The 13332-nt window shown below is 61.7% G+C and overlaps 7 protein-coding genes across 7 annotated transcripts; 1 reads left to right on the top strand and 6 right to left on the bottom strand.

Moving 5' to 3' along the window:
• Nucleotides 1-369: 369 nt before the first annotated feature.
• RHTO_03968 (large subunit ribosomal protein L7Ae) lies at nt 370-1945 on the bottom strand (the record flags this gene model as incomplete). The annotated part of the gene is made up of 6 exons (XM_016417636.1): nt 370-452; nt 514-696; nt 808-1227; nt 1292-1391; nt 1619-1627; nt 1943-1945. The coding sequence occupies 6 exons, from the start codon at nt 1943-1945 to the stop codon at nt 370-372; spliced, it is 798 nt and encodes a 265-aa protein (XP_016271043.1).
• Nucleotides 1946-2559: 614 nt separating this feature from the next.
• Nucleotides 2560-3497, bottom strand: RHTO_03967 (60S ribosomal protein l36; the record flags this gene model as incomplete). Its single annotated transcript, XM_016417635.1, has 6 exons — nt 2560-2585; nt 2648-2702; nt 2961-2993; nt 3066-3122; nt 3191-3312; nt 3482-3497. 6 exons carry the CDS (start codon nt 3495-3497, stop codon nt 2560-2562), a joined length of 309 nt encoding a protein of 102 aa, XP_016271042.1.
• Nucleotides 3498-4501: 1004 nt separating this feature from the next.
• Nucleotides 4502-4996, top strand: RHTO_03966 (uncharacterized protein; the record flags this gene model as incomplete). Its single annotated transcript, XM_016417634.1, has 3 exons — nt 4502-4639; nt 4710-4905; nt 4968-4996. The coding sequence occupies 3 exons, from the start codon at nt 4502-4504 to the stop codon at nt 4994-4996; spliced, it is 363 nt and encodes a 120-aa protein (XP_016271041.1).
• A 444-nt stretch (nt 4997-5440) lies between these two features.
• Nucleotides 5441-7619, bottom strand: RHTO_03965 (60S ribosomal protein l7; the record flags this gene model as incomplete). Its single annotated transcript, XM_016417633.1, has 9 exons — nt 5441-5499; nt 5586-5659; nt 5768-5901; nt 6055-6115; nt 6186-6317; nt 6577-6743; nt 7144-7206; nt 7348-7381; nt 7612-7619. The coding sequence occupies 9 exons, from the start codon at nt 7617-7619 to the stop codon at nt 5441-5443; spliced, it is 732 nt and encodes a 243-aa protein (XP_016271040.1).
• Nucleotides 7620-8619: 1000 nt separating this feature from the next.
• Nucleotides 8620-9368, bottom strand: RHTO_03964 (aldehyde reductase; the record flags this gene model as incomplete). The annotated part of the gene is made up of 5 exons (XM_016417632.1): nt 8620-8823; nt 8940-9014; nt 9073-9135; nt 9195-9215; nt 9300-9368. The coding sequence occupies 5 exons, from the start codon at nt 9366-9368 to the stop codon at nt 8620-8622; spliced, it is 432 nt and encodes a 143-aa protein (XP_016271039.1).
• Nucleotides 9369-9762: 394 nt separating this feature from the next.
• Nucleotides 9763-11258, bottom strand: RHTO_03963 (xylose reductase; the record flags this gene model as incomplete). Its single annotated transcript, XM_016417631.1, has 8 exons — nt 9763-9971; nt 10045-10193; nt 10253-10314; nt 10386-10718; nt 10831-10905; nt 10975-11028; nt 11088-11119; nt 11192-11258. The coding sequence occupies 8 exons, from the start codon at nt 11256-11258 to the stop codon at nt 9763-9765; spliced, it is 981 nt and encodes a 326-aa protein (XP_016271038.1).
• Nucleotides 11259-11921: 663 nt separating this feature from the next.
• RHTO_03962 (uncharacterized protein) lies at nt 11922-12866 on the bottom strand (the record flags this gene model as incomplete). Its single annotated transcript, XM_016417630.1, has 1 exon — nt 11922-12866. One exon carries the CDS (start codon nt 12864-12866, stop codon nt 11922-11924), a length of 945 nt encoding a protein of 314 aa, XP_016271037.1.
• Between the last annotated feature and the right edge of the window lie 466 nt (nt 12867-13332).

Here is a 13332-nt window from a genome sequence, read left to right as displayed (position 1 = left end):
CCCTCGACGGCGAGAAGGTCTTCCTCGTCCTCGCTTTCCTGGCCGTCACGTCAACTAACCAGCTCCTCCTTTCGCCGACCATTCCAACTCGACGTTTCCGAGACCAGCAAGACCAGCGAAAGCACCCGGACGACGTGGAAACCCTCAGAGCCCCTTCTCCCCCTCCTCCCTGCACAAGTCGAAAGTCGTCTCATCTCGCGTTCGCAAGAAAACCTCTCGACTCGCACACCGGCCGCAGAATGTGGCCCAGAGAAATCCCTCGTCATTGCGTCTGCAACCTGCTTGTAGCGAAGGCTTGAAATACAAGGGACAGACAGACAACAAGGACGACGGGAGAGCTCAGAGCGACGGGCGGACCGGAGGAAGCGTCTAGAGCGACTTGTCGACCGAAGCAATGTCCTTTCCAAGCGCCTTGGCACGCTTCTGGAGCTTAGCGATCGACTTGCGGCCGCCTAAGGGAGATGCGAAGGTCAGCCTCACGCGACGACGACGAGCCAAGAGGATGCGACGCACGGATTCCACCACCCCAGTGACGGTTAGCCGACTCGTACTTCTCGGTGTAGTTGGCCTTGATGGCCGAGACGAGCTTGGCGAGCTCGGCCTCGTCCTCCTTGCGGACCTCACCGAACGCGAGGCACGACGAGGTCTTGCGGCCAACGACGGCGCCGAGGCGGGCCTTCGACTTGACGATGACGTCTGTGGAGAGCGGCGGAAGAAGACGCGGAGAAGGGGAAGAGGGAGGAGGGGAGAGTCGACCTTCAAAGTCAGCTCGACGCCCGCGACGACGGAAGGAACGGCGCTACCCACAGGGAATGCCCATCTTCTTGCAGAGAGCGGGGAGGAAGACGACGAGCTCGATGGGGTCGACGTCGTCGGCGATGATGACGAGCGACGCCTTCTTGTTCTCGACGAGCGAGACGACGTGGTTCAATCCCGACTTGACGAAGTAGGGCTTCTTCGACTCGTCGAGGTCCTTCTTGCCGGCAGCGAGGTCGGCAGCCTTGGCCTCGAGGCGCGCCTTCTTCTCCTGCTTGCTCTCACCCTTGTACTTGTTGAGCAAGCGGAACAACTGCGTAGCAGTGTTCTTGTCGAGGACGTTGGCGAACTGGGCGATCGCGGGGGGCGTCTTGAGGCGCTGGTTGAGGATGACCTTCTGGCGCTGGAGACGAACGTACTCGGGCCACTTGACGAAGCGGGTCAAGTCCGAGGTCGGGCGGACCGACTGGCCTGCAATCGCGAGTGCGTGTCAATGTCAGCAGCGAGGCCAGGAACCCGGGACGGGGGCACGCACCGATGCCGAACGACTTGGGGCGCGACTCGAAGAGAGGGTTGGTGGTCTTCTTCGAGGCCTTGGACGAGCCGGGAGCCTTGGCAACCTTGCGAGTGGGGGCCTGTTTGCTCGAATCGAGTCAGCAACCGTTCGCAAGCGAGCGAATGCGCGAGAGAGAACCGACCTGTATAGCGACGAATCGCCGCCGGGGTGGGAGGGGTAAGCAGTGTCATTAAGATTCGATCTCAACCGCTTGTGCCAGCACGGACGACAAGGGCAACCGAAGAGCTCTACCGAGGCCGCGTCCCCCTCCAGGGACGGGCCTCCTGCGCGATTATCGGGACACACAAGCACGGACTGCGAACGGCGACACGCGAGGGTGCCACCGTCCGAGTCGCGTGCGAGGGTCTGACTCCTCCTCCGGCCTCATGAGTGACGTTGCATGCTCTGAACCTGCGCTCGGGCGAGGAGGACGACGAGCAGAGGCAAGTCGAGGACGCGGATACCGGTGTGCTGCGTCGACCCGCCCTCGCCCGGTGAGCGTGCGAGTGAGGGTCTAGCGAGTCACGAGGGTGGCTAGAGTGCGCATGGGTGGTGCAGTAGCGGCACGGAAGCCGTGCTGTCGCGAGCGAGCGAGGTGGATGGGGGATGGGATCAGGAGGGCGGACTAACCATCTGCGCGCGTTCGAGTGGTCAGTACGGGGTAATGTGTGTGTGCGAGTGTCGCTGTGCACTTTTCGAGTCGGTCTGGGACGAGGGTGGTGCGAGCTGGGAGCAGGACGAGGAGCAAAGCGTGGTTGCGAGGCGAGCGCGAGGCAGAGTTTGCGACAGGGGGCTTTCTCTCACTCTCACACTCTCGCACGAGGCTGTACTGTGTGCTGCTGTGCTCTGCTTAACTCGCAAGGGTCCATTGCACAGGAAGCGAAGCGAGCGAGCGCATTCCGAGGCGAAACGAGCGAGTTCGGCGATTGAAGCGGTCGTCAACGACGACTTGAGCGACAACGACAGCTTCTTGAGCCGCAAGCAGCCTGTCATCGTCACCAGCGGGTCCTTCTCGATGAGTACACGAAGCGGTTCGACGAAAGACCGTGAGCGAGAGCAAGTCTCTCCTCGTCCTCTCCTCGATAACTCCTCAAGCAGCCCCACATCCTCCTCAGCCCGCCTCACTAGCTCGCACACACACGCCTCTCTCAGGCCACCGAGTAGAGGGATCCCCTAACGGACGTTGCAACAAGGAGCAAAGACGAAAAAGGAACAAGCCGGTTGTGTCATGTCGAGGAGTGGAGCGCTTAGGCGGCGTGGCGGCGCTGCTCGGCTGTGAGGACGTACGCTCGTTAGCTCGGTGCAGGGTCAGGGGAGGGTCTGGGGGAAACGCACCGATGACACCGGTGAGCTCGTCGACCTTGCGCTTGGCACGGCGGAGAGTGCCGAGCTGTGGGTGCACGGGGAACGAGCGGGAGCATCAGTACGGCGTTCGAATGGTTCGCGCCAACCTGGTCTCCCCGTCCGAAGCCTGCCGCATCTCCTTCTCCTCCGTGCCAACCCTCCTATCATCGCATCGTTGCGCGATCTCGCCGTTCCGTACTCTCGCGCCCGCTTCATCTCGCTCATCCTCTCCCGCAATGTATCCAGCCCGTCCGTCCACACAGTCGCAGCAACCGCACGCTCGGAGAGTCGGGTCGAAGCTTACGCGCTTCTTGGTGAGCTTGCGAGCCTTCTTGTCCTGTAGGCCGCACCAAATGCAGGGTCAGCTGTTTGTCCCCGTTCATACGCTAGAACGAGCGAGGAAACGCACCTTGGAGTTGCGGATCAACTCCATAACACGCCTCTCGTAGGGAGCGAAGCCAGCGACCTGTTCAACCCACCCGACCTCATCAGCTGCTGCCCTGCAGTCCACCCAGTTCATACGCCAGAACGCACCTCACGGACGACCGACTTGACGAACGCCGAGCGGGCCGACTGCTTTCCCTTGCGGTTCGAGGGCTTGGGGACCTTTGCGATGACCGTGGTCGGGTGGCCGCGGTTGAGGCCCCAGGGGAGGTCTGCGAGCAGTTTTCCGTCAGCACTGCGTCCCTTCGAACCCGCCTGTGGGCCGGGGTGAGCGAGGAGAGGTGTCGGTCGAGGAGGTGGGCGGGCGAGGCGACGACGGCTCGTAGAGGGGTGGTTGTTGGACGGGCTGGGTCGGGTAGGGCTGGAGAGTGGTAGACTGACTGGAACGGGCAGCCATCTGTGGGTCGAGTGGGAGCTAGCAAGGGATCCAGAGGGCAAAGGGGAGCAGGCGAGCTCGAGCGCGAAGAGGTTTGCCAGCGCTCACAACTCGCTGCACGCAACGACTCGCTCGCTGGGACTCGTTCTCGCGCCTGCTATCATGCTCAGCTTCCCATGTCGCTCCCAGCCTGTCCAACACCGACCGCGCGAGGCGCCGCCGTCGTCCACCTCGACTCGCAACTCGCCCGTCCGCCTCGCCTCGACATCGCGCGACCTGCGGGGATTGGGCGCGCAGGACTAGCGCAGGGCCAGTAGCCAGGCGGGAACGGTCAGCGAGGCGAACTTGGCGCTGGCGAATGCCTCTCTATCGAAGTCTCCTCAAACTCCTTACGCCTCCTTACGATTCGCTCTCGCTTCCTGGCCTTCTCCGGCGTGCCCATCGACGTGTTCTTACGCTGCGCAGGCGGACCGGCTTAGTCACTTTGCTGCGGCGGTGGGAGGCGACGCCCGCAGGTCATTCGAACCCGTTCTTGCTCGTCCTCAGGCTTCAGGTCCGGCGGACTGCTTGCGCATCTCGCCCGGGACGCATAGCTATAGCAACACGACCTTTGTCGATCTTGAAGATCTCGCCGACCATGGCTTGCTTCGACACCCCGATGTCGACGCCGTCGACGCTTCTTTCTCGCTTCCCACTGTTTCTCTCGCTCGCCATTCGAACACGACCTCGCGCAGCGCGTCGCACACTTCAGGCGGACCTACAAATTGTATCCGTATCGCAGGAAGAACAACCCACGTCGCGATGCTCGTCCTCCGCTTCTCCTCGACTCTGGAGCAAGACGCTGACCTACCTGCAACGCCGTCGCTGCGATCCGCGTCGCGCGGAATGTATTCGCAAGTCTCCTCCTGTAAGAAAGCCTCTGCAAGCGAGACAAGCCTCTTCCCGCCTCGCCTGGCCAATGCCGTCACTGCCTCCCCTCTCCTCCTCACCCTTTCTCGCCTCTCTCACTCCTCACACCAGCCGCCATGCTCCGAACATCCATCCTACGCACTCTCACACGATCAAAGTCGACGCTCGCACGTTCGGCGGACGAAACGGGTAGCGCGGCGGCGGCTGTTGCGTCGCGGGAATCTTCATCAGCTGGAGGGAGCGGGGCGTCGTCTGTGCGTCCTGGGACCTTACTCTTCCCATCTACCCTCTCGTAACTGACTCGCAATCTGCTTCGAACGACAGGCGTCAACGGACCGCACCCTCCACGCCGCAGATCCCTCCAAAGTCCACTCCGACTCTCACACGCCTCACGACCGTCGCCCTCGCAAAGATCCTGCTGAAGCGTACAAGCAGCTTTTGGAGGAACGGTTTGGTGGAGGAGATGCGGCGGCGCTGGGGACGCTGGTTGATGGCAAGCCGGAGGGGTTGGCGCCGAATGGTGTGTCCTCGTCCTTCCTACTCGTGGAGGAGGCGCAAGGCTGACGAGGTTCGCACGCACAGTCAAGAGAAACATGTTCCGCCTCATTTGATCCGCCCGAAGCCGCTCGTCGACTCTGTACATATCCCGCTCCTCGACCCTCGACCTCGTTCATTCGTTCGCACCTTTGCATCGCAAGACTCGCTTGTTGTCTCCGTCGATACCTCACAGAGCGAGCACCGCTCTGCAGGCGTGACTAGGACGAGCATTGAGAAAGCGACGCAGTGAGGGAGCAGGGCGCAGACGTCCTCCTCCTCCTCAACTTCCTGAGCAAAGTCTCGCGCAATCCCGTCCTCCCCGTTGTCGCGCACGCACACCGCTAGCTCTCCTGCACACACACCGTACGCTCGCAAGCCCACCGCTCAAAGGCCTCCTCGCGAAACGAAAGCCAGCCTCTCGAGCGCAACGAAGACGAGAGAAAGTGAGGAACCGCCCTGCGTTGCCGCGAATTGCTCTGCTACCCAACAAAGCACTCCACTCGCTGCAAGTGCAACACTTAGTTGCACTTGCGGACGAGGTCGTTGATGAACGCCTCGCGCTTTCCAAGCTCACCGCCTGTCGAACGCGGACGAGGGAGTCAGCGACGACGACCACGATGACAGAAGAGAGTAAGAGAGAGTAGAAGAGAAAGAGAAACGTACCCTCGATGAACTGCTTGAATTTGCGCGGGCGGGATCCGCCGTTGGGGTTCGAGAGCTTAAACGGCCAGAGGAAGCTGCGACGACGAAGCCAAGTCAGCAGCAGCCCCAAAAGTCAACGCAGAGAGCCTGTAGGGCCTCAGGGACCCGAAAAATCGATCCGGGACGAAAAAACGGATCCTTACTTGCTAACTTCGCGGAAATGCGGGCCAACGGTCGCGATTTCGTGGACAATGTCCTCGATCGAGAGGATGCCGTACTTGCCGAGGTTCTCCTCGATGACGGCGTTGGACGAGAGAGGGACGCGCTGGCGGTTGACCTGCGGGAGGAGGGGGAAGTCAGGATCGGCAACGGAGGCTTCGGTTCCGACGGCGCTAGCGTCGACGGTGTTGACGAGCATGTCGTTGCGCAAGCGAGAGAGGTGGAGAGAGGTGGAGGAGGCTGGAAGCGCGGAGGGGAAAACCGAACGAACCTTGCCGTAGCCACGCTTGTAGACGAGCTCACGGATGGTCTTGAGGTTGGGCTCGCCGTACCTGCGTCGCGCACACGCACAGTCAGCGCTGTAGGCAGAAACGACCAATCAGGGGAATCCGGATGACCCACGTGATGTAAGGCTCGACCCTGAGGAGCATCTCCGAGGTGGCCTTCGTGACCTTGACGAACACGCCGTTGTTGATCTGGAGGAGACGGAGGAGCTGGAGGATCTTGCGAGGCTTGGGGGCGATGTTGTTGATACTGAGGAGGGGAAGGTCGGGGGCGAGGAGGAGATGATAGGCGGGGAGGCGAACAATCGTCAGTCCTGCGATTTCGATAGTTCGCTATGCTTCATGTGATGCCCGTGCGACCAAGGGAGACCATCGCAAACCACTCCCAACCGAATGAGGTCAAGGGTCGACCTTCCGTCTTCCGCCCTACACCCCGCCCAAGTGCCTCGCGCCACCCCTCCCGCACGCACACCACACAGCACGCAGTGTAGAGAGACTCGCGAACGCACCCCTTGATCCTCATGACAAAGTAGACCTTGGGCTGGGCCGGGACGTAGAAGTCGCCGTTGGCCTTGGCCTGCCTCCTGAGGCGGATCTCCTCGCGCTCCTTCTTGTTGTACTCGTTGACGTACTGCTCGGCGCGCTTGAAGATGACCGCGCGCTTGGCCTTGCGGACCTGCGTGTGCCCCGAGCCAGAGAGTCAGCTCGACCCCGTTCCCGCGTCTTTCCCACCGCGACACCCGAATCGACCGGAGCTTGTGTGGCGGGGGATGGCGGATGTTGACGGCAGCGCGCGAGCGTCGTGGCTCAGTCCCGAAAGATGGTATTAAATAGTCAAGTGGTTGACCGCATCGTCACCCCCGCCGCCTAAGGCAGAGGGCGACATCGGAAATTTGGGTATATTGATTCGTAATCACTGCCGCGTGCGTGACGTGCGTCGTGCGCTGCCGTCGAGTCGAGTCGGGTCGGGTCGAGAGAGAAGGGAGAAGGGCGTGGCGAGGAGGGGTGGTCGTGCTCTGGTCGACTCGGGTCCGCTCCAACTGCTCCAGCACTGCCCAGTGAACGCGCCAACGAACCTTGCGGGCCTCAAGGGCAGCGGCGCGCTTCTCCTCGCGCGACTTCTCGGTCGACTTGCGCTTCTGCTCGCACCCAAGCCCGAATCCACCACGGCAACCGACAACGAAGGGGAGACGAGGTCAGCGTTTGTCCCGCCAGTAGTTTTCCGTCCGTGCCATGCCGGCCAGTCTACCAGGCGAGCGAGGCGAGAGGGGTGAACGCACCTTGAGGAGCGTCTCCGGGACAAGGGGGGTCTGGCTGTTTCGCGACAAGACGGCGGCGGGGGCGAGCAAGGGTCAGCTCGTCCGTTCCTTCTGCCCTCGTGTGGTCCTCCCATGCATCCAGCGAGTCCACCAGGCGCCGAGCGAGCGAGCATGAGCCGGTGCGAGCAAAGCTCTTCCGCCCGACGACGAGGCGACGTCGCTCGCTCGCGCGTGGTTGTGTGGGTGTGTGTGGCTGGGCAGGGTGGAGTGGATGGCGAGACTGACGAGGACATTGTCGGCGGAGGTCGAGAGTGGGCGGCCTGGCAAGCAAGACGGAGAGCAAGGAGGAGGCGACGACGCGAGCTCGAGCTGGCCCGCCTCACTTCGCACCGCTCTCGCTCGCATCACACACGCTGTGGCTCATCAAAGGCACTCTCACACTGCTCGCAAGAGTTTGCTCGACCAGCACGAACTTGTCCCAGCTCCCGCCGTCCAGCCGTCGTCGCTCACCGTCCTCCTCTCGACCATGCTTGTGCAGGGCCTTGCTCATCGCGCGCCCACTCGAGGGGCAATGTTGCTCGTTCACTATGATTTAGCAGGGCTCAGCTAGCCTCCGCAGCTCGCTCGAACTGACTGGAGCGGTTGACGGCCCACCGCACCCTTTGCCTCCTGCTCAGACAGCTCGCTTGCCCGCTCCCACATCTGCCGGAAACGTCGCCGCGTAACGCGTGTCGACGTTGGCTACTGTATTTAAGTGCGTACGTCGAACGAGCGAGGTGCGGGGGTCCCAGAGTTGAGGGAGAACGCTGCGAAAGGACTTTGGCTTTCCCCGACCCTGCTTTCGAGCCAGACATCGCCGATACCCTTTTGTGCGGCTTGCTTGGTATCTAACTTGACGTTTCTTTCACACTGCTGCCTCCTCTGCCCATCCCAGTGTCGACCGCCAGCTATCGCGCCCTCCTGCTCCCGCTGGTCAGACCTCTTAACTCGCTCTCTCCCGCTTCCGCTGCAAACGTCGCCGGGTAAGGCTCTTTGACGTTGGCTACTCTACCTGAGAGCGAACGATGCCTGAATGAGCCATGAGAAACGCAAGGTCGAGCAGGAGACGCAGGGAGGGACATTCGCTTCTCCTCCACACTCTTCTCTCGCTAACTAGTGCGCGCAGCGTCTCCCCGCTGTCAGCACCCGCACACCTCGACGTTCCCACTTCACCGCCACCCTCACCGCCACCCTCCGCGGCCAGATTCGCCCGGTCTCCTCCACCCTCCTCCTCCTCCTCCGCTCTCCTCGTTCTCACGTCTCCCAAACTCGTCCCAACGTCGCGCCACGAAGCAGGGAGGTAGGTACGAACGTTTGTTGCAGTTTTGGACACTTGGGTGAGGGGAGGGGCGGGTGGATCAGGTAGAAGTCGAGGTACGAGAGGTCGAGCTCCTTGAGCGTGTCGTCGAGAGCAGGCTCGACGAGGTCGCGACGGTGCTGCGAGTTCCAGAGCTTCGACTGGGGGCGGACAGCCGCGATGCATATCACAAAAGGTGGAAGAGAGTCGGGAAAAACGCGTGAATGAGCGTCAGCGCGCTGGAAGAAGAGGAGAAGCGAGGAAGCCGGCAACGCACGGTGATGAACATCTCTTCGCGGAGGACGCCCGAGTTGGCAATCGCGGGCGCAATCTCCTTCTGGTTCTGGTAGACCTGCGAAGCGCGAAAAGCGACTGTCAGCGCGGAGAAATCAGGGATTGAGCGCATCGACAGGACGCGCCTTGGCAAGGTCGAGGTGGCGGTAACCGGCCTTGAGAGCGACAGAGGCGGCGTTCTGAACAGATAACGAGCGTCAGAACGAAGTTTCAGCGAGGGAGGAAACGGAAAACGCACGCCGACCTCACCTGGAGCCGACTGCCAGGTTCCTGTCGCGCAGAATCGCTCGCGTTAAGTTCTCGACAAACTTCCAAGCTCAAAAACAGTGACTAGAGTACGCACCGAAGCCAAGGAGGGGAAGCTCTTGCCGTTGTGAAGCTGGACAATGGGGACGGACTGCTGGGACGACATGGGGTTTAGTCTGTGCGCGTGTAAGTAAGGGCAGGTGAGCTGGTATCCCAAAGAGACTTGAAACGTGAAGTGGACGGCAGCACGCACCTGTACGGGCGCGAGGAAAGCCAGGGAGGGAGATCCGCTTGCTCTCGTCACTTCCCTTTCGCCGCTCAATGCCCAAGCTCTCTCCTGCGTCCTCCTAGCTGTACAACTCGACGTTCTCATCTCACCCCCGCCCCGCCCCGCCCCCCTGCGCGGTCACACTCACCAACTCCCCTCGACCCCCTCCTCCTCCGCTCTCCTCGCTCTCACGTCTCCCAAACTCGTCCCAACGTCGCGCCACGAAGCAGAGAGGTAGTTACGAACGTTTGTTGCATTTTTGGACATTCGGGGGAGGGGAAGGAGGGGTGGATTACTTGATCTTGACCTGGTACTTCGCCGAACGCTCAGATTCTTCATTAAAGCAGTTCACCGGCCACAGCGGAGTGTACCGAATCGGGGTATTAAAACGGCGCGGTTCTTTCTCGCCGATGGAGTCAATCTCCTTGACGTCCTCGTCCGAAATCTGGATGATCTTGAAGTTGGACTGGATGCGCGAGTCCGTAACCGACTTGGGGATGACTGCACACATCTCCTTCTGTCAGCACGCGTTCCAACACACGCTCTCAAGCAGTAGAGAGAGAGTCGGACGCACTCGCGTGTCCTCCGTGCATGCCCCAAGCGATCAAAACCTGTCCGCCGTCTGCACCGTGCTTCTCCGCGATCTTCTTGACGATCGGGTGCTGGACGAGCAAGGGGACGCCTTCGGAGTTGTTGCCGAAACCGGAGTAGGCGGTGATGACGCTATGGACGCAGGAGGAGTTAGTACGAAGGAAAGGAGGGGAGGAAGGAGAGAAGTTCACATGTTCGCCTTCTTGTGGTGCTCGATCAGCTCGCGCTGGAGGAGGTGAGGGTGGCGCTCGATCTGTGCGCAGCGGAGGAGAGGAAGTGGGTGAGTTCCCGGCAAAAAGACGAGGGGAAAGCTGGCGAACGCACCTGGTTGACAACGGGCTTGACGCCGGTCGCCTCGGTGATAGCGTCGACCATCTCAGGCGAGAAGTTTGAGACACCGATCGACTTGACCTTGCCGGTGTCAAGAAGCTTGATCATCGCCTTCCAGGTGTCGACGAGGCTGACCGAGTCGTCAATCTTGACCTCGTTGTCGTTTGCCTTGGGGAAGAGGTTCTGGTGAGGGTCGCCCTCGGCGGGGAAAGCGACGGGCCAGTGGATCAGGTAGAGGTCGAGGTACGAGAGGCCGAGCTCCTTGAGGGTGTCGTCGAGAGCAGGCTCGACAAGGTCGGGACGGTGCTGCGAGTTCCAGAGCTTGGACTGCAGACGTGACGAGCATCGAATAGTTTGTAGAACGTGAGTAAGTGAGACAGAGCGGACGGAGGAGAGTCAGCGCGCTGGAAGAGGAGAAGCGAGGAAGCCGGCAACGCACGGTGATGAACATCTCCTCGCGGGGGACGCCCGAGTTGGCAATTGCGGGAGCAATCTCCTTCTGGTTCTGGTAGACCTGCAGAGCGCGAAAAGCGAGTGTTATCGCGAAGAAGTCAGGAGTGAAGCGCTTCGACACAGGACGCACCTTGGCAAGGTCAAGGTGGCGGTAGCCGGCCTTGAGGGCGACGGAGACGGCGTTCTGAGTGGGTAACCAGCGTCAGAACGAAGCTTTAGCGAGGGAGGAAAGGGAAAACGCACGCCCACTTCCCCTGGCGCGCTCTGCCAAGTCCCTGATGCGCAGAATCGCCCGCGTAAGTTCTCGACGAACTTCCAAGCTCAAGAACAGTGACTAGAGTGCATACCGAAGCCAATGAGCGGGAAGCTCTTGCCGTTGTGAAGCTGGACGGTGGGGACGGACTTCGACGACATGGCGTGTATTCTGCGTGCGGGTAAGTGTACGCGGGTTAGCTGAAGTCCTCGAGAAATTAGCAAAACAGTGTATACGATGCCACGCACCTGCACGGGCGAGAGGAAGAACCGGGGACGCGAGGAGATGACGTGCAGCGGTGCGAAGCGGGGGGAGGACGGGCAGGAGTGAAGCGGGTCAGTGAGCGAGCCTGGGTGAGTGCTGTCGCTCGCATGCGTCGAAAGCTACTCACAGACTGAGTTTGGCTGAGTCTGGGAGGGAGAAGGAGCGAGAGAGAGACGCCAGCGAAGTGGACAAGCGTCTGTCGGCCCGCATGGCGTCGGCTCGCTTCCTTCGTCGGACCCCTGTCCAGCCTGCGTCTCCTCCTCATCGATCAAGCAGCCCCAGTGCACTTTTTCAGCCAGCGAGCGGGACAGACCGGGTCTCCTCTGCAACCTCCTCTTCCTCCTCCGCCCGGGTCTCTACCGGCGCTTCCTGTCTCTTCCGTCTCTCCTGGGCGGGCAGCGCACGGTCCACCATTTCGAGCGAGCTCCAGCGACCCCTCCCTGCTCCACCCCGGCGTCGGAGCGTGCCCCTCGCGCTTGAGAAGGCCGTCAAAGTGGAGGGTAGAATGACGACGGACGTTGCAGACGAGCGTGGGCGACAAAGCTGGCGGAAGAACAACTCTACCGCCCTTGTTCTCCTCGCGCAACGACAAACGCCTGTCCGCCCCGCCCTGCTTCGTCGATGTAGAATACGGACAGGCGCGACGTCGTCTCCCCCGCTGCTGTTCGTGATGACGTGCGACTTCGCCTGACTGCAGCATTATGGATCGACGACGAAGCTTGCGGGATGAAGGCGGAGGCGAGCCAGGCGAACCAGCTTGAGGCGCTTGACGAGCCGCCTTCCTGCTCCACCTCCGTCTCGACACCTTGCTTTCCCCCGCCTGCCCCGAATAGCCAGCTCCACCAGCCTTGATAATCCTGCTCGGTTGTCGCCGCCAACTGCTCCTGCTCGACCTCAACCTGCGCAACCTCGATCTCTCCTCGCTCGCGCAGCTGCTCCACTTCCTGCGGCGACAGCCGTCGAGCAGTCAGATTGAAGCCACTGGGCGTGCCGCCGGAGCCGGTCGACGACGAAGAAGGAGCAGTGCTTGCCCCGAGGAAGGAGAGGAGTACGGCGTTGCCATTCGTAAGAGTGTGAGGCGGGTCGAAAGACGGGTCTCGCAAGCGCATTGGTGCCAGTCCTGCGTTAGTTGCTCCGCTCAACTTGCTGTCCATTGTCGCATCCGCTCGACCGGTCGCTATGGAGCGAATCGTCCCTCCGCCGTCTTCGTCACTCGACTCGCCCTCATCCGCCGTTACGAACGTCGCGAAGCTCGACACGCTCAGCATCGACGTCGGCCGGAGGCGCTGGACCACCGGTGAGTGCTTCGCTTGGGCGTGCGCTGAAATGTCGGGCGCGAGGTCCATCTCGAGGTCGAGCCGGTCGAAGCTCGTCCTGTGCGCCTTGCGCTGCCTCGCGCGCACACCTCCTTCCGCTGATCTCGCCTCAGCCATTGGCAAGACCAAGAAGTCCAACACCGGCTCCTCCCCCTCCTCCCACCCCTCCTCCGTCCCCTCCTCCTCCATCCTCGCCGCCTCCTCTCTCCTCCGTCTCTCCTCTTTCTCCTCCCGCTCAATCACCTCCCTCGTCGGATCTGGACTGATCCCCTCGACGAGATGGTCGATGTAAGCTGCGAATTCGGCGGGAGAGGAGTGGTGTGTTGGTGAGGGGCCGGTAGGGTGTGCGTGCGAGGACGGGAGGGGGAGCACGGAGATGATAGAGCGCTGGGAGGGGGAGTAGAGAAGGAGGAAATTGCGGTAGGATGGCGGTGAGGAGGGGGAGCGGGGACGGCGTGCTGCTGTGAAGACGGTTCCGGGTGAGTGGGAGAGTGAGCGTGCGCTGGCGGGAGGAAGAGGAGGGCGCGGTGGATGGCCTCGACGTCTGCTTCGGTTGCGCTGCGAGTTGGGCGTCAGCCCTGGCGAGAGGAGGAGAAGAGTTGTGGAGAAGCTCACGCGATGAGCCGCAGCGACCACGTCCCGGCTGTTCCCTTTA

Source organism: Rhodotorula toruloides (assembly GCF_000320785.1).
Source record: "Rhodotorula toruloides NP11 unplaced genomic scaffold Scaffold24, whole genome shotgun sequence".
Lineage (NCBI taxonomy): Eukaryota > Fungi > Basidiomycota > Microbotryomycetes > Sporidiobolales > Sporidiobolaceae > Rhodotorula > Rhodotorula toruloides.
This window is presented reverse-complemented; position numbering and strand designations above follow the sequence as displayed.